The sequence below is a fragment of the Atractosteus spatula genome, chromosome 28 (assembly GCF_055471065.1).
Source record: "Atractosteus spatula isolate fAtrSpa1 chromosome 28, fAtrSpa1.hap1, whole genome shotgun sequence".
NCBI classification, from domain to species: domain Eukaryota; kingdom Metazoa; phylum Chordata; class Actinopteri; order Semionotiformes; family Lepisosteidae; genus Atractosteus; species Atractosteus spatula.
Window position 1 is genome coordinate 5,648,363 of NC_142733.1, and position 25,512 is coordinate 5,673,874.

Genomic DNA, 25,512 nt, shown 5'->3' on the forward strand with positions numbered 1-25,512 from the left:
AGACAAGCCCTGCAAATGAGAAGAGGTCTGAAAGCACTCACTTCTTCCTCACCACCATGAAGACCGCGCCAGCCACAACAAGAATGAGGACGATGCAGATCACGGAGCCGATGGCAATCTTCATAACGCTGGATGGATCTCCTGGGAACAGGAGTAAGCCAGGAATCATGAAACTGCAAAACTCACAAGTGACAGAGCCCCTCTCAAAGAAGCTAGCTTAAACCTGGGGAACTCCAGCTGACCGTGGAAGAGGTGAAAGACACAGGAAGGGAGCGTTCGGGAAAATTGTCAAGGTAATACTCCTAACTTAAAACAGTTTTTCAAGGCAGTGCTTCCATATTTTTTTTCCCGAACTATAAATATCTGGTTGCTCTCAAAGAAATAATTCAACACAAGACTCACTGGGGTCCTGAACGTAGAAATACGTTGGCTCTGTCCATGACCCATTCCCTGCCAGAGACGTGGCACGAATCCGGACAGAGTAGTTCCCAGGGTGCAGAACTCTCAGCTTACAGCCTTGATCAACAGAATAGCTTTTCCTGGACACACAGTGGTGCAACTCCTGGAAATGGAATTGGGAGAAGTGTTTAATCCACATTGATTAAGCTCTATCTTTACCAGAGATTCGAGTGGTAAAGCTATATTATGGGGAACTCATAATTATATGATTAGAAATAGAAGAAGATAAATAAAAACAGTCGCTTGGGGTCCCTTATGATTTCACCTCTAGGTTTTGTCAAAAAAAATATGAACGAGCAATTTCCAAAAGAAGCTAAATTGTATCACACCAATACTGTAATTTGAGAACCTCGATAAAGATCCACAAATAACGTATATTATATGATGCTTGAAATAAGATCAGAAAAAACAACACATTCTGGAATTTCAGGCATTTAAAAAAGCTAGCCAGCCTGATGAGACAGTCTGGTTCACAGGAATCTTATCACACAACCTCACATATTCAGCTGTTTTGTTTCCAGAGGCATGACTATAACTCTCCAGAATAATCATCTATTTTCAATTGGGGTGTAATATACTTAATCCAAGCATACTTCTAAGTTTCAAGCAATTAAAACTTCTCACCACTGAAACAGAAACAAATTTACACGTTGTCAGACAAAATCGTCACCATGACACTTGAACTACCACATGGATCAGAGGACCAGAGACAAAGTTGTATGTATACAGGTGTGAGAGACAGACCCCACCCTGCCAGGTTCACTCTGTTCAAATGGGAAGACAATTAATCACTAGGCCCTCCTAGAGACCTGGAAAGATATACACACACACCTGTGCCAGGGCATGCTTACCTCTGAGTCTCCCAGCCTCTTGTAGTTGACCTCATACAGTATGATCATGCCATTGGGGGACTTGGGCTCCTGCCACCTGATGTGAACAGTGTTCGTCAACACTTCATGAGTCACCGGGCCCACGATATCATCGGCCTTGTCTGTGGGACAACAAGACGCAAAGCTGCTCAGGAAGAGGAATTGGCTGCAGGCAAGAAAACCTGCACAATGTCCGCGAGATGCACATTGCCCGGGTTAAGCCGGAAATGAGTCATGGCATGACAGCTGGTTTAAAAAGAAAATGCTAAAACCGACTGCGATTCAAAGACAAAATATTCTGATAGATGTATCATTTTTAACTTGCGTTTTCTCTTGAGGTTGTGCTGGAGTGCTCTTCGATAGCCTGTCCTACAACAATCCTGGGTTAGCTGCTGAGTTAGACTATATGTCATACAAACATTTAATGCTGTCCATTTCCGAACATGATTCACACGGAATAAAGATAGAAGCGATGCGCTCTTTTCGTTAAAAGAACAGACCTCTGTGTCAGAGAATCTTAGCATGATTTATTGTTAGGAGAGCACAACTCTTAAGTACGCCGAAGTGTTTTTGAGTGAGACGGAAATGGCGTATCCTGTGTTAATTGTAAAAAGAAGATTTCCAATCGCAACACGACGGTCAGTGTCAGTGGGAACGCTGAGGGAGGAGGGAGGAGAGAATGGCGCAAGGTAGGTACCCTCTGGCATGGTGCGGGCACTGACGTAGGCTGCCATGCTGCAGCGGGAGGGATCAGTGGGGTGGTTGCAGGCGTGGATCTCGATCTGGTAGCTGGTGAAGTGGCGCAGGCTGGAGATCACGGCGGACTCCTTGGCGTGGACGGTCAGGACCACCTTGGCGCCCTCCTCTTCCTCGGGCCCGCGGGTCGTGGAGGCGTTGGGGAGGGTGGACGGGGTGGTGAAGAACCGCTGGATGGTGCTGTTGGCCACGGCGCCCAGCGACCTCCTGCGCCTGGAGGGCCTGGGCCAACGGACAAAAGAGAGGGAGCGAGAGAGGAGGGTGAGGGGGCGCAGAAAGACGTCCAGCTGCCCCAGCAGCCCGAGGCTGCGACCCTTGTAATCCCCGAACCCTGGCCTGGGGACCCACACACCTCCAGGTGTGTCCCCCCACCTGAGCTCCTGCATAAATAACTGAACCCTTGATAGGCCAAATTGCAGGCCTAATCTGACCTCCATTTTTAGTACTTAAACAGTCAGGAGGTGTCCTTTTAACTACTGTGCCTAGGTAAAGCCAATCTCCATCCTCTGAATAGAAAACAAAACCTGCCTAACCAAGCAACCTGTTGCTTTGATGAGAGACACATGGGCCTGACACATTTCAGTGCGCTCTGCTGCAATAAAAAAACAGCAGGTGTGTGGTTCCCTGACACCGGGGCTGAGAACCTCTTGCTTCAGCTTTTTTCATCACGAGGTTGGGTGCATCTTCATTTCATCGGTGAACATTTCCATTCAGGTTACAAGCAAAGATTACACCAAAATTAACCCCCCCAAAAATCAAGACCAGCATTAATAGCTGGTATATGGAACAAAGAATAACATGTTTCAATGCAATTTCTCTAAGACTGAGAGAAAGACAATGGACCACGCAGGGGAAAAATCACAGAACAGAGCCTCGTTACAACGTTACCATCAAAATACTGTTTTGCCTTTCCTGCACTTCCCAGCTGAGCTCCAGAGGAGCTAAATAAAATCACATGGCATGGCAAAAGGATGTCATGGCTATGTATGCAACAGTTTCTGAAAGATCATCAAATAACTGCTTGGAGACTTACGCTTAAGCCAAATGATTCCGAAAACGTAAATGACAGGTATTCAAAAGGTAACACAAAATCTTTTGTCGCTTAATAAACAGCTCTTGCATATATATCAGGGGGAGAGCCCTTATTCTAAAGCAAATGGCAAATGGATATGAATAAATAAGGAAGAAGGGCTCAAATAGCAGCAGAGGGCCTGGTTCTCCGAGAAACCACGTGTGGGAACGTCTCTTGGCCACTAGATGGCACCCAAGTCTATTCCGGGGAGTATCTGTTTTTTCATTCTCATGTGGAATGGATATGAGATACGGCATCCAGCACCGACAAGGAAAATGACAGCACTGGGCAAAGGTTTTTCCATGATAAAATCTCAGTCCGTAAGTATGCAGGGAAATCTATAATAGCCCATAAGCCACAAAGATAAAGGCCTAATCAAAAGCGAAGAAAGAGTCCACCTCAAAAAGCTGGTCTAGATCCTAGAATTACAGAGGTTCAGTTTAAATGAGGCAAGACCTCAGACTCTTCAGTCTCCGAAGCACATAGGGAAATGGATACATGGAAACAGTGGCTTCAACCCTAAAGCACATGAAATAGGTCAGAAGATCAATAAGATGGATGTTTCTGGCACTGATCACTCGGTCCCAGGTGGGATCTATGTTCAAGGGTTGCTGAACACCGACTACCTCTTTATTCCTTAAACCCTGTGAACAGAGCTGCAGGTATTGAAAAGTGAAAGTCACTGCATTTCCATCCATTATTAAAAAAAGACCCCCGCAGGGTCCTGGTCTGCAGGGCTGCTGTCCGGATGACAGACACACAGACTGGCATTAGCAAGAATGATCACAGCTAACTGGCCCCATGGGTACAGTCATGGGAAGAAAGGCCTGCATTTCACACACCAACAACACTACCCTGGCAGGCCCTACATGTGGGAACCTCACGCCAGTGGGTGCCAGCAAAGACTGATAATCTGGCATACCATCCCACAAGACCACACCGCCAACAACAGTGTTTCCCCACAATAACAACTGCCAAAGACTGGGAAGCTGAAACAAAGGCAGTTCACATAACACTAAAGCACAATAAAACAACTGCATGTCATTTTACAAATTAAGTTTTTTTTGCAATTACAAGAGTAGCAACTCATGTTTGACAAGGTAAGCACACTTTTGATTGAGATCATATTTTACCATGACTTGCTTCAACACCTAAAACCCTTCTTTCCCCTTTTTCTTAAACTAAGGGGTAAAGGTCTTAGCTTTGTCACTGTTTCACAAGCTCTGTGTCCTGTATCATTTGTGGAGACATCTTCCACGTATTGTTGGACACTGTGCAGCTATTAGTGCCATGAGCAAAGAGGCTTCCATACAGCTTTCTTATTATATAATCACTAAAGGTTTTGAGAATCAGCTGCTTGAAAAAGGAAGGATGCTGAAGCAAATCTCCAAATTAAGGCACCAAATTACAGAGGTCACCAGAGCTTTAATTTTTGCTGGCAGGGCGAGAGGAGTGCTGTCTCTGCCCAACGCTGTGCTTACCGATCCTCGTTCGTCTCCACCCCTGCAGGAGATGTTCTGTGAAAACAAGAAACCAGCCGCGTTCAGGGCACCTGTTTCTTCCCACCTCTATCCAAGCCCGACAGAGATACTCCACCGACTTGAAGACCAGGCCTGAGTACATACGTTCGCCTCTGCACTGGGTGTCAAGTAAACCGTACTTGATGATAACGTGCAGTGGGGAGAGGCGGGGAACAGGGCTGAATAAAGTCTTTTAACCTCAGCTTGGAGGGCCTCTCTTTTAAGGGGGATGAAACCCAGGAGATCAGATAATTCCTACTCTTACAGGACTGCAAGGTCTGGCTGTCTCCGCTCAAAAGGATCACATGCTGTAAACTGTCATTTGACTTGTTTTTAAAAGGGAAAAAACACTACAGAAGAATTTGCACTGCCTAATGGCATCTACACGCACAAACACATGAACAGCCCGGAATGACCTTCATCTGATCAGACTGCGGTTGTGCAGAGAACTCTCTCGGGGTTTAAGTTTCTTTAACCCTTTTTCCCCTCCATGTTGTACACACAGGATTGACTGATCCTATTGCTAAACTGATTTTAGAAATAACATAACATCACTTTATTAGCCCTATACAATTTCTTGCATTAGGAATTCCTCTTTTCGCATACCCCAGCTTGCTCTCCATGAGACACACAGACAGGGAGAGAAACTGGGGGTCAGAGCGCAGGGTCAGCTATTTATACAACACCCCTGGAGCAGCTGGGGTTAAGGGCCTTGCTCAGGGGCCCAACGGAGTAGGATTCCTCTGCCGGCTGCGGGATTTGAACCGGCACCCTTCCACGCTCCACCCCGTGACATAATGTGAAACAGGACCAGAAATTTTTAACAGGATGTTTCTCTCACTGGATGCGTCTTGTCTGCAGGAGATGTAGGTGAAATTTCTGGACAGGACCTGCTGACATGCCAGGGATAGAGATGGGGTGTCAGCAGTTATCAGCAACCTTTTGCAGATGTTTTGGGGAAAAACTCCAGAGTTACCCTCCAATTGAAAAGAAAATCCTTCTTTTTTTAATTCTCTAAAAACCCTTTTGTCAGGCTGGCTGGACTGGTTTTCGAGGTTAAATATAAACTGAAGATTTTAACAATGAAATCTGAGGTTTTGAGGAGAAAAAGAAAACAAGAAAGAAGAACGACTTGAAATGTGAAATCCTAACGCGCAATCTTAGGTTTTGACTATCGAGGCCTGTTCTCTGCCGGGTGACTGAACACACACTGGGACAAAATTAGGACCAGGAGCGACAAGGGGACAGAGCCATCTGGAGAGCCGAGAGGGACAGCAGGCCCGTGCTCATGGGGAGGTACCTGATCTCGAAGACCTCGTTGTGGAGGTAGTTCTCGAAGGTCTTCCTGTACTCTGACTCCTCTGCCTCACGCTTCAGCTGCGTCTCGGTTTTGGGGCAAGAACAGCACCGGCCCGACTGGCCCGGCTCGTCGGTCTGGTTCCACTTCTGCGCCTCTTCTGTGTCCTGGTGCGTGGGGGCACTGGAGGGTAGCTTCATCCCTGGTAAGAGAAGGAAAGTTTTAAAAATCAGACTGAAATCAACCCAAAAGCATGGACATCCGTACCTGTCTGAAAAGATAATTCACTTGGATCCACCCAGAAACAGCCGATTTGGATCAATAATCTACCAGCAATCAAAACTAGCAAACTGGGCCTAGTTCTTCTTCTCAACCGCTCCCACGTTCTTATGCTCGAAGATGGACAGAATGTAGAACACAGCAGTGTCATGTCCATGCATAAGCAAGCACCTCCAAAGATGTATTGCTCTGGCTTATTTATTTTACTAGTGATCTGACAACACAAAAAACAACTTCTAGGCCACCAACACGAAGACGCTTGCAGAGGTCTCAGGCCTGGTCTGGGTACATCACATTCCAGCTATTCTTACAGATCACTGAAATCACCTGTTACTCAAAGAATAGGAAAATGTTTCATCAATTGATCAACTAAGCAAGTCATGTTACAATGAAGGGAACAACCTGCTCCTGTCTAACCTGTCTAAATTTCTCACTGGCTGTTACCAATCGTGGCTTCCTAATAATCCCCATCTCTGAACTGGCTTCATCACTCTGCTCTCCTCCCCACTGAAAGCTGGTGTGTGGGGAGTGGACTGGAGCATCATCCAGGTGGGGCTGCACACTGGGGGTGGTGGAGGGGAGTCCCCATTACCTGTAAAGTGCTTTGAGTGGGGTGTCCAGAAAAGCACTAGATAAGTGTAAAGAATTATTAATTTTTATCTATCTACACACCACATGAGGCCTAGTGAACATTAATCTGGTACTTTAATCCTAGTGCCAAGTAACTCATGTAATCTACGGTGAAGATATGGGTGAGCACCTTGCATGAACATTGTAAAATGAGCTCACTGCAACACAACCAGGCTCCAGTCAATCCTGCTGATCTCATCTGACTCCATGATCGGTTTTGTTCAGATTTTGTCACAGTCTCAGCATTAGCAGCCTCCTTTCAGAGTCGGAGGCATGAAGGCGCCTCTCCAAGTTCTGCACTTGGCTCCCGGGAGACGGCTCGCGTCAGTAACGGAAAACGGACAAAGCAAAGGGAGCTGTAGGCAGCAGTGAAGGAACTTTTAATTCCTGTGCTGCAGGGCGACATTGCTATCTCCACAACGTTCCACAAAGGACGCAATGCCACGAGCGACCCTGGCCAAGCAGGATCACTTGAGAAGAGGCAAATCAGCTTCAGTCTGTTTTTTTTTCTTTGTGTTTGTTCACACGAGGCACTTCCACAACATCTGGCACCGCCGGCTCGGCCGAAATTTTTTTGAGGGGCCCGTTTTTAGACTTGTTTTACAAAGTCCGTGAAGTAAAAGCCTTTCTCCTCCTACCTTTCTGGCAGTAGTCGAACTTGTAGAGATCGCTGGCCTCGGGCTGCTGCTGACAGAAGACCAAGTAGTGGGTGATGTTGCCGTTGGCGTCTGTGGGGGGCTTCCACTTCAGCATGATCTGAGAGGAAGAGTTGGAGGACGAGATGGGATCCAGTGGGACCGAGGGCTCTGGAATGCGACAAAAACAAACAAAAGAGAAGTATTGGTATTGGCCTGGTCCCAGTTCTCAGAGCTCAAGACTGAGATTAGGCAAACAGCTCATCTGGTGTGAAGGGGTACCCTGAACCCACAGCGCGTTACCCTGTTCAGAACCGACGTAATCACATGAGGACTTGCAATCTCGATGGCATGTCTTGTCAGGCAGGGGTTTGGATAAGTCCATCAATAATGACAACCTCTTAAACAAAGCTACAATGTGTCTTGCACAAGTGATGAACCACAACGTCAACGCCAGGCCTACTGGTGAACTACTTTCTCGTTTTTCTGTTCTGCACCATGATGCCCCTATAAGAGCGCGATGTGAACTCGTCTCGGCTGACGCCTGTAAGGCCGGGTTTCTTACTCCTCATTGCCCTGTGAGTAAGGCCAACCTGTGCCAAGAGAGGCTCAAGGAGAACCGAGAAGAAAGACCAGGCCACCGAAGGTCAGTTCAGCTTGGAGCAATGACGAAGAGCTCATGGAAACCAAGCTTTACAGGGGATAATGGCCTCCCTCTGAGATTCCCTTTCACCCTTCCACCTGTTCTTGGTTTTACCGCTCGTCGTTTCAGCTTTCAATGAACAAACTGAGAAGTACTGACTGGTGGCGTTGGTGCGGACGTAGATGATCTCGCTCTTCGCCCCGTGGACCTGGTGCTCGTCGGAGGCGGACAGCAGGGTCTTGACGAAGATGGCGTACTGGGTCCAGGGCTTCAGAGGATGGATGAGGTGACCGGGCTCCACCTGGTCCCTGCCATCCGACGCACGAGGCGGCGGGTCCACATCGGCAATCACCCAGCTATTGGATCCGCACGCGTCCTGCCCGTCAAACTCTGTCACGTTGCGATAGGGGCTACAAAAGAACACAGGAAACAAACGCTGGCTCAATAAACAGCACCCCTCACCCATCTTCTGCAAGCTCTAATTGGTTAGCATGTCAGCTTCAGCTCACGGTGAACCATATCTTTTCACAGAAAGGCCTGTGATTAAAGGACATGACTCAATCACACGGTCTGAAGTGCAGTTCAGGTGAGGCGCTGCACAGCCTACATCTCCTCCTACATGTCTCTGTACATAGTTGAAAGTGTTAAAACTTATCCAGCTCGGTACGTAATTAGTGCTGTGGGGCGATTCATGAAAAGCAGGCTAACAGTTGCACTCAGGTTAAATACCAGGTCCTGTTGCTGTGGATGTTAGCAACACCATCATTACAAGGTCTGAGGTATGGAAGCAGGACACGTAAACATGATATCACCATGCTTATCTAGGTGAGAGAATCAAGGATATCTAAAATGGTAACTAAACAACTCATCCTAAGGAACCTGAGCTGCAGACCTGCTTAGTCTCACACTGATACAGCAACGTCTCATATCAACAAGTTTTGACAAAAACATCCTGGCTTATGAGAATGAAATCTTGTGGTGATCATTAGCTGTATCTTACAGGTTTGAGGTCTGTCACTATCACATTGCTAGCAGAGCACTTCACATTATACTCATGAGGCTTGCACTTCACACAGTCTATAGCAACTTCTATTCAATGTAATTTAGCAAAATATCACCAAAGATTATTTTTTTTATTATTTTATTGTCTCGTCGATGAAAAATGCAAATTAAACTTCAATGATGCTCTACCATTTACAAAACTACTGGCACTAAATTTTTTCAATCTGTTATTCCTGTGGTGAACAGGAACTCTCGAGTGATTAAGGGGAACTGTAAATGAGGTGTTGTGCATAGACCTTATTGAGGGCTGCCTTTATGAACTTTGCTATGTTCAGTTTATTACATGACTGTTGCACTACTTACGCCTCTTTGTACAAGACCATAAAACCCAGTAGATCTCTGTAATCCGGTGGCCAGAATGGTTCCCATTTAATGATGATCTTATCAGACAACGTTCTTATTTGGGTGAATTTCAGGACCTGGGTTTCACCTGGAAGGAAGGCAGAAACAACACTGCTGTGAAGAAGATGCTCCTTCACAATGTTTGACACTCAAGGTTACACTTACATTTTTAGCTACTTGCATTTCTTTCTTAAGTAGTAACATCATGGAAAGCCAAGATGTGCTGGATAATATCAAATAACACTGAAATAAAGCAGCCTCTGTTCCTCCTGAGCCTGCCACTCACACACATCTTCAGTTATACTAGTGACTGGTTAAACGAGGTCTTCACTCTTCCAGGTCAGAAGATGACAGCAAAATGGAAAGATGAAAACAACAGAGCCTGGGCAGACTAAAAACAATCAGCCCTGACATTCCAATAATCCTACTGCGACAGTGGGCGCAAAAACCCGTTCGTATCTGGTAGCATGACCTCAGGATGCAGACGTACATGATGCTTGGTCTCCATTGGTCTTCATGGAGATGTCGTTCTTGATGTCGCGGCCTTTGGTCCCCGTCACTTCCTCCATCTTCCTGATCTCCGACATGCACAGCTTGGAGTTGAAGTGGAAGAACATCCTGCCCTGGAGGATGGTCATGTTGTGCTTGGACCAGTCCCACAGCTGACGCAGGTTCTGGTTGTCCAGCGCATAGAACGAGAAATTCCTGAAAGCAGCAGATTAAATAAATTAAATCCTGCATCCCCGGGAAGAGAACATCCCTTGTTGTGGGAATTCTTCATGAGAGGAACAGGACACAGTCTTGCGCAGATTCAGTTATGTTGAGCCTCAATAAGTACAGCAACGAGTAATGGATCTGCCCTGCGGAACAGAATCTGCAAGGGTTTCCCTGCTCTAATATATAGTACACAGGGTCAGAAAGAAGTCTGTCACACTGTTTGTCCTGTTTTATGATGTGTTTGGGGGTGTTTGTCCTGTCCTTCCATGGACAAAAATGGGTTGTGCGCTTTTGAGTGCTAGCCATGTCATTAGATGCGATTACATCTACTCTTAACACCTTGCAAAGGGAAATTACTTACTGCAGCTGTTAAAGCAAGTCACCTTTATTCTGTCTTACTGTACCTTTTGGCAAAGGCTACATGAAAAGATCCCAGCAATTACCCTAATATGTTCCACAATGTGGCTCAGTAGTAATACTGTAGTGCTGAATAGGTGCAACGTATACGGTATATGTCCCACTTCAACCTGCACTACCTCTTAGAGGGCATTTCGACTTGGAGGCAGTCAAAATCCAGGAGCTTTACACCATTGGCTTCTCAGTCAGGCACAGGTTCCCATAGTCTTAACTCGCGTATTGAGCAGAACCACTACTGCAACCACATCACCAGGAGGTTGAAAGTAACCCGCCCTGCAGTCTACAACCTGACGGCCCTTCTCTGTCTGAATGCCTGCCTTCAGATTCATATCAGTAATATCCCAAACTTGGCAAACCAGGGCTTGCTCATTTCAACGCGCATGCTTGGCTTAGCGAAGCAGGGACTGCTTCATGGGTTGAGAAAGCACTAGGAGGAACAGTGCCAGATCACAACCAAAGCCCCTTCGCTGTCAGTGAGCAGGACACCCAAAAGCTTCACGAGAACTGAGACCGTGCTGGCAAACCCGTACCCCGACTCCAGAACCTCCCCGCGGATCAGCTTGAGCTTGCGCAAGAAGGACAGGGACACGAGCGCGTAGGACCGGCGGATTTTCAGGTAGCCAGTGATCTCCTCCAGTTGCCCCAGGTTGGCTTCCAGCTCGGCCGCAATGTTGTCTGAGGGGGAACAGAAGAAATGGCAATTAGGAATGAGTTAAAGACTGGAGTGACCAGTCAGCATCTGGCCTGGTCTGAAGGCAGGTAAACACAAAAGATCTCAGTCTGAAAGCCTATGGGAACTTCTAATTCTCCCAGGGTCAAAGGTCTTTTGTTTCACTTGAGCTACCCAACATTTTATGTTTTTGTGTGGAGCCCAGTGGTCTCCACTACTGGTCCAGATGAACACCAGTCCAGCATGTTTCAGAGGCAGCCTTTAAAGCAATTGTTAAGGGCCGGGAATGAATTTAACCATGGCCAATTAAACAGGTGGTGTGTGTTCAATTAAATAATTTACAGATCACAGGGCACAAAAACTAGAAAATCCTTCAGCCCTCCAAGACCTGTGCTCCCTTCAATGAAACATTACTTAACTGATTAACTGATCAATAGGTTATGTCAGTTCTCCTATTCTTCAAATAGCAAGCGATAAAGGATAACCTTTAAGAATAACTGAACTGGGACTCTCCAGGGCCAGGACTTTAAATCCAAGGCTCAATCTTAAAGATAAAGAGCCACTGATCTTCGAGACAACTACCTGTGTTGACTAAGACACTTGTTTGCCAAGTTCATGTGTCAGCAGCGTTGCTGTTGTCAATCTTAAGCAAGTGAGCTCCAAGCTTACTTCCACCACGGATGTTGATCACCAGGCTGCCGTTGAGTATGGTGCAGCCACGCAGAGCCTGTGCTGCTGTCACAGAGTCCACAGTCTTCACACCTGTGCACACCTTCGGACACAAGCCGGCACAGGGGGTGCAGTTCAACCTGCAATTAAAGACAATCCAGCCATCAACCAAGGTCTCATTTCACAGCACTTCTTTCCACTGCGATTGGGCTTTATAAAAGCTCTCATTGATGCTAGGCAGAGCAACAAAGCTAAGTGAAGGCTTGACATTCAGAAAGCACAGGCTAGTCACATAAAAAGAAATGTGTGGCTTTTCAAATGAAAGTTCCCTTTTCTAATAAAACACAAGAAGCTCTGTGATGCATCAGACAAGACATATGACAAGTGAAGCTGTACAGTAACTTCAATAGGATTTAATGTTAACTGGGGGCCATGGAAATTGATTTAACTACTAACAGATAAATGGGATTGAGAAAAATAAGGCTTTTTATCTTGTGGGCAGAGTAGAGTAATCAAGGATGATCCCCCTCAACTTCACACATTGTCTGAAATGTACCAGAGAAAAACATAAGAACTCATTGTTCCCCAACTACATCTTGACCTTCAGAAGCAGACAATCGTCTTGTTTTTCCTTTTGGCTTGTTTTTGTCTTCTTTGAAACCGCATAACACATTCCTGCCCGATAAAATGCCTGCCTGTCACAGTGCAAATGTTTGTTAAAAAAAACTAAACATAATGGCCATTTTGTCTTTGCCGTAGAAAAACAAAATTAATGGAAATAAAATAGTTTCCTCCTATGATGCTAGATAAAATAAAAATGCCAAGAATGTTTCTTTGAACCTCACAGGAATGGAATTAATTGTATGACAGGCATACCTCCGTTTTTCACATCATTGGTACTTCAGATAATCAGTGAAATGGTTCAGCCTCCATTGAAATATGCAGCTTTGATAAAATAACCAAGGGTGAACCGTCTGACCCTGGTGTCACAGACTGGCAAAAATACCAAACTTGAGAACACATGGCTTCCTCTCAGAGCTAGCTAGTAGAGCCTAGCTGTACGGACAAATCCCTTCAAGGCAGTGCAAGCTGGCTACTGTACATTACCCAGTGATTAAAAAAAAGCCATTTTTGTTGGCGTCTGGTTCTGCCACATCTCACATCATGTCCCGGGATCAAAGGTCTCAGGAAGCTACTGTTAAGGGCTCCCCTGTCTGACAGTGCAAAAACAGCTTCACTTCCAACAGCCACCACAGAGGGGCAGGAGCTAGACCTTGTTTATACACTTTGCTAATAACTCCTTATTGAAGTTTGCTCAGATGCACAATAAGGAGTTGCAAGCAAGTCGGGTCTAAGATGGAAAGAAAAGTGTTAAGGACTAGACAGAGCAAAGCAGTCCTTTTGCTTCTGTAATTTCTGAATTCCAGAAAAGAGCTCCGCGTAGCTCTGAATGGGACACAGCACCAAAACAGGTCGCAAACAAAGTGAGCATTAGTGGGGAGAGTAAGAAAGCAGACGTTTAGGTGGCCATGGTGTTCTGCTTATTCCTTTGTGCATGTTCATTACTTTCAAAACATTTCCAGGCGCCCTGTACAGCAGATCGAGAGGGGTGTGTCACTGCACAATCCCCTGCGCACCATCGCTGCAGTTAACTCCTGAGCGTAGGACTAACACAGCCCATACTGGGAACACTCAAATGCCAAAGCTCCCAGTGTTACAGGGTCTCACGACGAGTGGCACGTCACGGACAGAGCTGGACATACCCAGCCCTGGCATCACCCCCTAATATAAAAGAAAGGAAAGCCCTTGCTCTTTTTATTACTGCCATGTCCATTTCCAGGTATGCACAGTGCCACATTGCCATCACGTTCTGAATCACCGTGACAACAAAACACCCGGCGAGGTGAAGCAGCTCTATTATGTTGTAAACCAGCAGGACTGTGAATACACCTCTTTTAATCCAATAGAAATATTGCTCTCGACTTTGAAACGTCTTAGCCGACAAGTACTACTTGTTAACTCGGCATGCTGATCACTGAACATTTCCATGGTGAAACGCCTGCAGCACAACTTATTCGCTCGCACATCAAATTACATCAGTCATCACAGTGACTAGTGAGCAGGAAGGGCCACGTCACATCGCAAACCTTTGCGCTCGCCCATGGCAACACTGCGACCATACAGTACTTTCACAGAGTTCACGACTTTGTGCTTTATTCTGAAATTTGTAAAATGTTTCGATACCGTCAATGAATTTATTTTGTTGCCAAGATTTAAGAACCGGTCTGAGAAACTGGGACTGCGGCTGCTCCCTTTAAGTCAAGGAAGGGTCTGATTGTGTAGCTGAGGGCTCAAACGGGTGTTGCAGGTCGCCAGGACCAGGGTTGGAGAGCTCCTGCTCCACGGGAACGACCATGCAAAAAAGGGAAAGGCCTCGTCTTCCGGGTATCCATTCACAAAATCAGGGAATGAGATAAAAACAAGGGAGCAGACAGTTCATTCATAAACCAGATTTTTTTTATCCTCTCACACAGACAATCCCACTCCCTCCGCAGTCTTAGCAGCCTGAAGGGAACATATGGGTTTGAAACGCAAGGGAAAAGGGCTTTTGCTGGAAGCTCCTGTCCGCCGGCAATGTTCTGGTGATGCGCTCCCATTCTGGTAATGTGGCCAAACCCGGGCCGGGGAGGAAGGAGGAAGGGTGGGGGGGGGGGGGGGGGAGAGGGCGAATGAGAGCCTGAGAGAGCGAGGGAAGGAGGGTGTGCTTTTGTTGTGAAGCTGGACTTATTACCGCATGACTGCTTTCCCGGACCACACGGCGGAGCCGCCGTTGACTCTCGCCCTCAGCTGGACGGGGAAGACGAGCAGGGCGACGTCGAAAGCAGCATTACAGACGCCTGCAACGCCAAGGACCGGGGAGAGAGCCCCATCGCGCCGGACGACGCCAGCCCCCTCGATGAGGAGGGACAATGGCATCAGAGCGCGCTCTTTCAGCCGCCTATCACAAGGAGACAAAGGCCCCGACCGCGGACAGACAAAGGCCGCTATTGTCCCCATGTGGCTGTGGTTTCCCAGCACAGCCTCCCATTTGGCGCGTTAATGCTCTGTTTATAAGCGTGTAAATAATAACCACACATGAAGCCTTGCACGAGGGCGCGCGTAGCTCAGGGTGGCAGAGGAGGAACAGAGCTAGAAAATCAAAACAGCTCCCGATTGTCTGCCACCTTTAGCGGAGCACAGGGCAAAGAAAACTCCAGGAAAACGCAGCGACTCTCTTCTGACGGTTCTTTGACTTCCTTGGCCACGTCGCAGGGTCAATAAAATTTACCATGAGGCCATTCTTGTATTATACTCACCTGCCAAGTGCTTGTTTTCACTAGCAGGAACTGGGGCGTTGTTGACACAGACCTGATATAAATATCCGTCACAAACCTGATTTATTGCTCACATTAATACCTGTTACCCGATTTACTGCTCACTTGTCGCACAAAGGAAAGAAGATTTTAGCCAGCTCCAAAAATGTTGGGTAGTGAACAATTTTTCCATGAGAAAAACTTTTTTTTCCCTTCATTTTCCCTGAACACTGTGTTTTGCTTGTCAAAAGTCTTGGCAGTTAAGAGTTAATCCTCAGGTGACGTGAGGAGGTAAAAGAGAGAGAAATACGGGAGCAAAAGTGTTCGCCAACTCTTGACCCAAAAGAAAAATTTGCGGAACTGAAGAGGCAGATTTCCATTCGCTTTGAAGTTGTGAGTACATCTGCAGCTCGGTTCTACAATCTGAGCTTCACCCTGGGATTCAGTCCTGGTAGAGGAAAAAAAACTGAACTGAATGCCTCGACAAAATGTGTCTGGGGGAAAGGAGAGTGAATTCTTTATTGCTGTCTCGAATGTAAGGAGAGGCAAGATGCCACGAAAATGTTTAGAAAGCAGACTTGCGGACACTGCCAAAGACGTCTCCCAGCAGCTATTAGGAGCAGAGGGCTGTATTCCAACAGAGGTGTCCTGATGCAATGTCTGACAGTCTTATTTATAATCGGTCTAGTGTACAAAAATTTCGACAAAAGGTAAAAATGTGTCAGAGCTCTGCCCCCTATCCCTTGCCCTGACGAGACAGCCTGTGTGATTTGCGCATCTGGTAATGGAATTTCGCCGTCTTGTTTTCGATAACGAAGACATAAATTACACCAGGAGGGCTCAGATTTCGCAACAAAATGGGAAGATCCGTAGGGCCTGCCTGACATTGAGAAACGCTCCTCTCCTCCTTGCGTGTCTCACTGGCGATCTTCAATGCTCCCTCACGCCTACTCAGTAGTCACTAGCTCATGTTCCAAGACACAAAAAAGAACACGTCCTTGTTTCTGCAATGCAAAACTGAAAATTCTGGTGACCCCTGACGAGGCAACACGTCGCAGAACCTGTCCGCCTGCTCTGATGCTCTTTATGTACCCTGTACAAAAGCTCACTGTAAACACACAACAGGAAACTAAAAGGATACAACCCTTACGTGAAGTTATGTAAAGTTACGCAAACATCATTTTGTTTGCCTGGTACTTAAAATGCAGCTCATCAAGTTTGGTGTAAAAACTGCTGGGCGTCTGGATCAACCTGCCCAGCGGTGCTGTCCATGCCAAAGCTCCGCTCCGCTAAATATCCGAATGAGATCCTCCAATCAGGTCAGGAGGCACTACTTTACACAACGGGTGGTGAGAGTGTGGAACAAGCTGCCTAGCCATATTGAAGCCGATACCCTGGCTTCTTTTGAGAAATGGCTGACTGAGATCACCTGATCAAACCCTCGTTTGCAAACTAATGCACTGCAAAATGCAATGTGCGACTCATTGGGAACATATAGCATACATTACCAGTGTAAACAGGGTATTACGTGGTAGAATTATGTCGTTTGTAATTCCCATCTATGCCTCCCTGACTATTTTTAAACAAAAAAAAAGAACAATTAAAATTTCACTATATGGACCTTCTCAATACCCAGTTTTAATTAGGCTCCTATTAGTTAGTGGTACTCCAATGGAAAAAGAAAAAGAGGTTTCACTTTAAAAATGCACACTCTGCTCCCTCTCTTGGTGGTCTCAGCTTACTTTTCATTGCTAGAGACCAAGCAGGATCTTTGCAGGCAAATGGAAAAACGTTCTTCTGCCATCCTCATGCCGTCTACATATCTGAGTGCAGAGGACAGTTAACGCATGTGCCCCAAAGGAAACTCAACATCACCCCTGACGAAAGCCTTTCACAGCCTTCTTGACTTCTCACTCGTTTTCCTTCCCTCTTGATAACTTCCTGGGAAGCTCTCGTGTAAAGCAAGTAGCTTAATCTTTCCTGTTCACACTTGTTTGCACTCATTGACTGAACGGCTGTTGTGATCCGGCTAATGCTGAACTATTTGGAAATACAGACCAGACCCTCACTGCACGTGATGCGTCAGCTGAGCCCGGTGGTTTTTTCTTTAAATTTTAATACATTTTAAGGTGAGGCTGTGAAGGCATTTTTAATCACCCAAAAAACAAACTGAGCTTTACAATTCAGAAGACTTCATGTCTGCATGCAATGACTTTTTAAAACTTGAGAACTTGGACAGAGAAACGCCACAAGCCTACTTTTGAGATGAACTTAAGCAACCCTAAAGAAAGACCGAATTACGTCCTTGAGACCGATTAGCAAATGTTGTAGCTGTACTTTTTTATTATGTAAATGAAATGGATGATCCTTCGTTAAGCCGATTAAGATTATCGCAAATTTGACAAGCAAATCATTATGCTAATCCAGGCATTTCTCAGTCCGACTGCCGGCCCGTTTCCCTGCGTTGGATTCATCATAACATCTTCAATTTCCCTTTTGCGGAGAAGACCAAGAAAAAGTCGCTATTACTATTAATGCATATTAACTATGACACTGCTGCTGCGCAGTCATCTCAGCGGAGCTACACTCAACTGTACTGCCACCCCGCCACATTCACTTCATGCAAAATGCTGTACTGTTCTCAAATCCACTTGCATGGTTTTATATTCGGTTCATAATACACTGCCTTATCCTGTTTGCAACCTTTGTAAATGACAACTTTGATAAAGGCATGAGCCAAATATGACATATGATAGAAAGTCCCAGCGAATGCAGCTAGAAAACAATATCCGAACATCGTAATTCTATTAAATGTCGATGTGAATCATGCACTCTCTCTTGTGGTGGTATTGGTGGCGTGAGCACTGAAAACATTCACAACTCTAGGAGGAGTGGCGATAATGAGAATATACTTCAAGAGAGACTTGCTGGATTTCTTATCTTAATACTTTGACACTTTGTGAACTGAACACCAGATTTCAAGCCTTTTCTATAAGTCGTCAACTAAATTTGAAATTGGAATTTGGAAAAACGGTAATGGTTTATAACATTCATATTGTTCAACACATGACGATTTATTCGCATTTACTTGATTTTTTTTTTAAATACAAGGGTGTTCAGACGATTTATGAAACGTAATTTGATAGGAGGTAGAACCCTTTGTGATTAAAGAATCCTGCCTTATACAAGATCAATGTCTAGCCAAAGCTGTACGTCCTGATCAAGGGCTTGTGTACTCTGTAACACCGACAAGTGTTAATAGATTATTTTTGGAGTGGGGAAAGTGATTTGACTGGACAGCACCTCAATTTTTTGGGGGGGTGCATTCTTTTTCTCTCTATCAAACATATCTTACCATGTGCCAGCAAGAGTTACGTTTACACTGAGCAACGATCTCATCAAGTGTCTCGGCTCCATTCAGATACCGACCACAGGACCCTCCCGAGCGCAAGCTCGTCTTGTTTCTTCTCTTCCAAGTGGACACAGAGAGTTTATCCTCATAGATTAATGCCCAAAAGAAGTGACTCAATCAATGCAAGGCCTGCACAGGAGAGGGGCGGGGCACTCACATGGTGGAGTTCATGGTGGTGTACCCGGAGGGGCACTCGGGAATGCACTCTCCGTTGTGGATGACGTACTCGTCGCAGCCCGTGCCCTGCTTGCACTTGTTGTGCAGGTCCTGGCAGAACTTGAAGGAGACGCAGCGCCAGCCCTCGAAGATGTAGGAGCCCGCCGGGCAGCTGTCCACGCACGCCCCCTGGTGGAGGTAGCGCCGGCACGCCACGCACTTGCGGGGGTCGTTCGGCGCCGTGCAGCTGCCCAGGCACTCGTCGTGGCAGCACTGGCCGTCCTTGGTGCAGGCGCGGTGCTTGCAACTGGAGGGGCATGCTGGGAGGAAGGAGAGAACAGACAAAAGCAGGTTAAGCGGTCATCTTTACGTGCCCCGTCACGCGAGCTCATTCTGCAGGTGCGGGCAAGGCTGGCCTCCTGGAGCTGAAACAAAACGGGCTACTCATCACGTGCAATTAACCTCTCTGGGTTCATCGATAGCGCCCCAAGTTCGGAACTGAACCCAGGGCACCTGTGCTGTGAGGCAGCAATGCTTTCTACTGCGCCATTGTGCGATATAAGGATGTAGTTCATGTAACTGAAGCGCTTGTGGGACTGCAGCTGCAAGTTTCTTGCATCGGTATTCATCAGATGAGATGGTGATCCATAAAGCTAATATGTATATTATATATTTGGCACACATACACACCAATTTGACCAGCAGACGCTCACAGCCCCAAATTAACTCCACCTGGTCACATGATGCTTGGATTTGCTTGGCTTTGTTATATAGGAAAAAGCTATCTTTTGCAGCAGGTAAAAGAGAAAACATATGTCACCAAGGGTTCTTTGAAGATTAAGATCTGCTCAAAACAGGTTAGCACTTCTTGCTGCGATATTGAAGCTGCAAGCGTGTATTCCAACACCCAGACCCTGTTAAGCCCCAGGAGCTTCGGCACTAGTGCTTTTGTTTACCAGCAGGCAAACCCTTACCTGGTTCACTGCACAAAAATGATATCATACTTCTGCGATTCCTTGCCAGATTTTGAAAGCACTGCCTGAAATGTGGCCACCACCCTGGCTAACTGAACAGGACGGCCATATCCTATTGTGGGAATCTCCAATTGTCCAGATCACAAATCGGACATCACAATCTGACAACCCTTACATACACACAGATTTTCCTGACACTCTGCAAATGAATGAAGCTTGTAAGGATGAGACAGCAATCGTTACAAGGCAGTGTTGTGAAAAAGGTTTTATGGTGTGGAACCTCAAGACGGGGCCAAAAGCTCAGAGTGATAAAATATCCCTGCGTGTCTTGTCAAGAAAGAAAAATAATCCCACCATAGCTGGGTCCCTAAACAACACTGTTTGAAGAAGCCATTTTTATGCTCACTCGTCATCAACGCGTCATTAAATGGCACACAGGGTAACGACAATGAAGACCTAAAGAGTCAGAGCGATGCATCTTTATCGTAAAGGAACAAGCAATAGGTTCATTCCATGCTGAAAAAAAGAAGAAAGATAACGTTTCGGCCGTGGAGCCTTCTCCAGGTGTTCTTCTTCACATCTGGTGTTCAGGTGTTCTTCTTCACACCTGAAGAAGGCTCCACGGCCGAAACGTGTTTTCTTTCTTTCTTTTTATCAGCATGGAATAAACCTCTTCCTTGTTCCTTTGCAGCCTACGCATGCTGACGCAGCTCCCCACCTGAACTATCTTTATCGTAAGACACCTTATCTACAACTGCAAGTTCCATCTTCTTCACCACAGAACGCTCGCTGGCAACGTGGAGAGGAAGGAAAAGAAAAATATTTTCAACTGACTGCTGAGCTCAGGAGTCTCTGTAGGAAGAGAAATGCACCCTATAGAGAGGCAGAGGCGGACAGAAAAGAAACACAGCTCTTAAGCCATCCAAGAGGTTAACCCTTCGATGAGTGGGGTGAGGAGAAGTCCGAACGGACCAGAGCAAACAAAAAAAAAACCCCAGAGATGCACAGTGAAGTTGCCGTCATTGGCAGGACCACGCTACCCTGGCTACATGAAACACTCTCACACTGAGCAGAGCACTGAGGGCCAACCAGGGCACGGTGAAGTCAAACTCAGGGCTGAGTATGGAGGTGTAAGTAATCAAGACCTGAATGGACGGCTGCCTGATTTGTAAAGTTACACATTGTGCAGAGGAAGGTGTGTGGGGAAATATGCAAAAGCCTGCCCTGGGACTGTACGTGCACAACTGATTTGAAAGTCCGAGACCTTGGAGCAGGAGACCGCGCTCACAGTTCAGTGACAGATCTGTTCAGCTTCGTTAGTGTCATGAAAGCCTTCAGTCATGTGACGTGAGGTCAGCCCCTGCAGGAGCAAAACAACATGGACCCCTCTCCCTCTCGCCCAGAGCTGAGGACGGCCGTCGCACTGCCTGTCTGCAAATCACAGGGAGACTGGGAGGAAGGGGGCTGGGTGGGTGTTAGCTTAGAGGAGGAGGGGGAGAAAGAGGGAAAGAGGGGCAGGGTGGGGAAAGCCCATAAACAAATACAAAGAGACCACAACTCGCACATCAGGACAAGAGTTCATGAAAAGGTCCCGTGTGTTCTGTCTGGGAGCTGTTTTGTCTTCTTTTTTTTCCCCCCTTTCTCTCTTTTTTAGCACACTAACAAAATGCCACATGCTTCCCAGCCTCTTCTCCAGGCAAGGCTGTCTGCAAGCTGTGACCAGTCACTTGGGCTCCAGATCCCTGGAAAACTCCAGGCCAGATCACAGCGCTGACAGGAGCGCCGCCCTCACCCTTAACCAATGTATTTGCTGGCTGTGGAAGGCAGCCCATTCAATGGCTTCTTCCATCTCAGCATTGGAAAAAAAACAGCCCGACGTTAACCCTTGCCGGCGTGGGGCCCGTCCTTGTAAAACAGCCGGGGGAGCAGACAGCGGCAGCAGTAGCACGTTACAAGAATAAATGAAGGAAAGGAACTGCTCGGATAGAAGGAACCCGAGCTCAACCCCCCCCAACACACAACACACAACACACAACACACAACACACAACACACAACACACACGGAGTCACACTGTCTACAGGAAAAAACACTGCAAGAGAGTTAAGTGAAAGGATTATCTTGATCTCCCTGCTAATTTGTTTTCCCCTGTGTAAAGTGGTTACAAACTGTAACAAAAAAACACCTATTGCTTGACTGTTGGGAATTTTTCTTTTTAATCTGTAAGAAAACTCCTTCTCAACCCTGTTCATATCTTCCACAACAACAACTCCATTAGCCACCCCCACATCACTTTCTTTAATTAAAGGGATTTAGCAAACCACTGGACTGTTTCTTGGAAGCACATAACCTTCTTGCCAAGTTCAGTGATAGGGATGTTCTGCTTAATTAAATACTGGAAGCTGTATTTCACCAGCACTTTTCCTATGAGCTGTTTATGCAACACTAAACCACTCCTCTAAAGGTTGGTGCTCTGTGAGCAGCAACATTACACTGTTATTCTATCAACATCCTTTGCGTCTGCAAAAACCTGCGCTTTTTTGTGTTTTGGAAAATAGTGCACAGAAATTTCCGATTACAGCAAACTTAATTTAGCTGGTACTTTTATCCAAAGTGAAATATCACCTGTGAGTTGAACCCTCAACCTTCTACTTACAGGTACAGAGCTCTCACCTCTGTGTCACATTGCTGCCCAACTACACATCAGGTATTAGAGCCAGTTCAACACAACTGCCATACTGATCCGTATACACTTGACCATTAAAGATAGAACCCACGGTTTTATTTCCACAAAGAGAAGATAAATGGATCCCAACACTACACTAGGGTCTCCTCAAAAATGGAGAAGTACTGACAGTTGCAAGTTAGAAGAAAAAGAATAGATCAAAGGATAAAACACCATATTCAAAATGCACAGTCATCCAAAAAGGGCACAGAAAGGAATGACGAAGATAAACCCAGCCCGATCACCTGCTTGAGACGTGCCAGCTCAGCCCTTCTCCCCAGAAAGGAAGCAGCGAAGGCCTGCTATCCAGGAGACTCGTACAAGAAAAGCGCGCCTGTCGATACGACAGGTGACACTGCGTCATTTGCTGCAGCCCAGGCAGAATGAACGCTTTCCTTCCATATGAACACCAGGCCCTGCATGATGGCGCAAGGTGAGAAGCTATCAGATAATGCTGGAGTGCTTACAGTAGTCCATGGCCTGCATCATGCACATATCATTCCTCAAATACAGGACACTGCTTATGTGTGTAGTCTATGAATGACTCTCTACAGTATTATACACAACTACATGCACAAAAAAATTGCACCATGCTTGAATTATTTTCACAACCACATTAGCTCACTGTTCTGCTAGATTCAGCAAGGAACCTTAAGAGCCCTTTTTAGATGCTTTCTTCGGAGGGTCTTCCAGGCTGTACGTGAAGGAGGTACCTGAGGAGATGCATGCTTCACTCCATAGCACACTGCAAGCCTCTCCAAGAGAGCTTCAAAGCCGCTAATCCCACAACAGCGGCTGACAATATTTCCATGAATGGATCACGCCAGCGGGGGGGCTGATTAATAATCAGGAGCCAATAAACAAAGCTTCTGAATCTCAGCCAAGTCCGCATGGACGGGTGTCCCTTCGCTGTTCTCCACAGGACAGCTGTGGACAGATGTTGCAATGGCCAGCCAATGAGAATAAGGCACTGGAGCCGATTTATGGGGTTATGGACAATTCTGACTCTCTGGAGGTGGCGTGTACATGTGTGTGTTTGTGTGTCAAAAGCAGAGATACAGACATGCACGGCACAGAGAACTGGGGTTCACAGGGGACCTGATCCAAAAATCCACCCCCATCTTTGTCTTTTTAAAATCCTGGATCTATCAAACTCCTGTGACCTGAGCCTCACCCCTCAAGCTGAAGTGACTGCCATCATTAACGGAAGAAATAATAAGAAAAAACACGTAGGAAAAACAAAACAGCCATTCATTAACCCAGTGCCATTGTTTGGCTTTGTATATACAATAACAAGAAGTTGGCTCAGAGCACTCCATAATACTATTTTTATAAATGAGTGAGAAAACCATGAAAAGCCAGGAAAAGCAGAAATGAAGAGGCGCTAGACACTGGTGATGTTCAAGTCATTGTCAGAGCTGCGAGATGCTGCAAAAGGCGAAAGCTTTTTGTTTTTCTCTTCGGACAGTCTCACCTTGGGTGCCCTCAATTATTTTCAACGGTTTCCCACACTGTCTCGCTCCCCGTTTTAAAACGCTAATGAGGAGCAAACCGCCATGAGAGCAGGAGTCGTGTGGGACGTGCAGGTGAGTATTATGGAAACAGGCGTACCCACTCTTAATTCGGAGGAATTCCCATACTCAAAACGCTTGAGGGAGCAGGTAGCAACCTAGCATGGAAAATTAACTACATGAACAACTAGCAAGATGCTGCATGCGGTACCTGATCAAGTACACTGAATCAATTTCATGTCTGAGGTACTTCAAACTAGCAAACGTGTGCTACAAAGGAGGGGGTGGTATTATCCACTGGGACATCTGGACAGATGAAATAAGTGCCCAGACGCAGGGCAGCAGTGTGAAGCAGTAGTCAGGGTTCTGTAGTTCTAACTGGACGATCGCAGGTTCATATCCCGAGTGCAAAACAGCTGTTGCCCCCTTGAGCAAGGTACTCCACCAGGATTACTCCAGTAGTTACCCAGCTATGGAAAGGGGATCAATCACAATAAGTCCCTTTGAATAAAAGTGTCAGCCACATTAAAGTAATGTAAATGCCATGACAACCACAGGGACCGAAATAATCCCTCCTACTGTGTCGAAGATGAGCCTGAATAATTTAAAAATGCACACTACTATTGCTTGCCTTTTCTTGTCCCGATTGCCCTCGCCGATGTCCATTTGTACACTGTTAAAGCCCAGATAGCCCGTGCTTAATGAAGACATCACCACACTGACTCACAAGCCTCCGTGAACGCCGAGCCAGCACGGCGCTCCATAACAGGCACCCACCAAGCCAACGCTGCATTCATTTTTTTTTTTTTGCTGCAATGAGTAAAATTTTCCTGCAGGCTACCAAAACGAGCTAGTAGCAGTTCCATACTTGCTTGAACAGGCTACAGCAGTGGTTTGCATTCAGAGCGATCCAAACATGAAACACACACCTTCTGTGGAGAACACCGCAGCACAAAAAGGCATGCATTAAAGGGAGGATAAATCCAGAGTATTAAAAGTTGTGACATTATGCAGATGTCAATTATTAGACTGTGATTCAACAGCCTATTTTGTTCTGTTCGCCTTTTGCTTTAATCCTGATCCAGCAACAAGCAAAGGAATTAAAAAGTTGAGTTTAACTGCCAGTTCGCTTACAGATGCACCTACATTATATGCCTCTGCATTCAGCTTGGACTGCCAGCACAGTAATGACCTTTATCTGCTGCCCGCAGACAAGAGTTACGGATTACTAGGAGCACACAGTATATGAACTTCCCATTAGATGAGCTGTTAAGTAAAACCCCCGAAAAAGCCCTTCCAAATATAAATCTCCTTATATTTTGTATAGATGCATATACAGGTATAT

At 46.2% G+C, this 25,512-nt stretch overlaps 1 protein-coding gene across 2 annotated transcripts in view; it reads right to left on the bottom strand.

Annotated features, from left to right (window-relative positions):
• The window catches only part of LOC148813839 (insulin receptor-like), a 107,475-nt gene that overhangs the window by 14,471 nt on the left and 67,492 nt on the right, over window positions 1-25,512 (bottom strand). The window contains exons 3-15 of one of the 2 annotated variants that reach the window (XM_088907425.1): window positions 18,960-19,278; window positions 12,038-12,177; window positions 11,229-11,373; window positions 10,055-10,269; window positions 9,526-9,652; window positions 8,320-8,570; window positions 7,521-7,688; window positions 5,977-6,175; window positions 4,638-4,673; window positions 2,026-2,306; window positions 1,311-1,450; window positions 403-562; window positions 42-141 (exon numbers count right to left, since the gene is read on the bottom strand). In XM_088907425.1, coding sequence (XP_088763551.1) covers window positions 42-141; window positions 403-562; window positions 1,311-1,450; window positions 2,026-2,306; window positions 4,638-4,673; window positions 5,977-6,175; window positions 7,521-7,688; window positions 8,320-8,570; window positions 9,526-9,652; window positions 10,055-10,269; window positions 11,229-11,373; window positions 12,038-12,177; window positions 18,960-19,278 — 2,281 coding nt within the window. The remainder of the gene's footprint in view (window positions 1-41; window positions 142-402; window positions 563-1,310; window positions 1,451-2,025; window positions 2,307-4,637; window positions 4,674-5,976; window positions 6,176-7,520; window positions 7,689-8,319; window positions 8,571-9,525; window positions 9,653-10,054; window positions 10,270-11,228; window positions 11,374-12,037; window positions 12,178-18,959; window positions 19,279-25,512) is intronic. The other variant, XM_088907426.1, reaches the window with a different exon arrangement.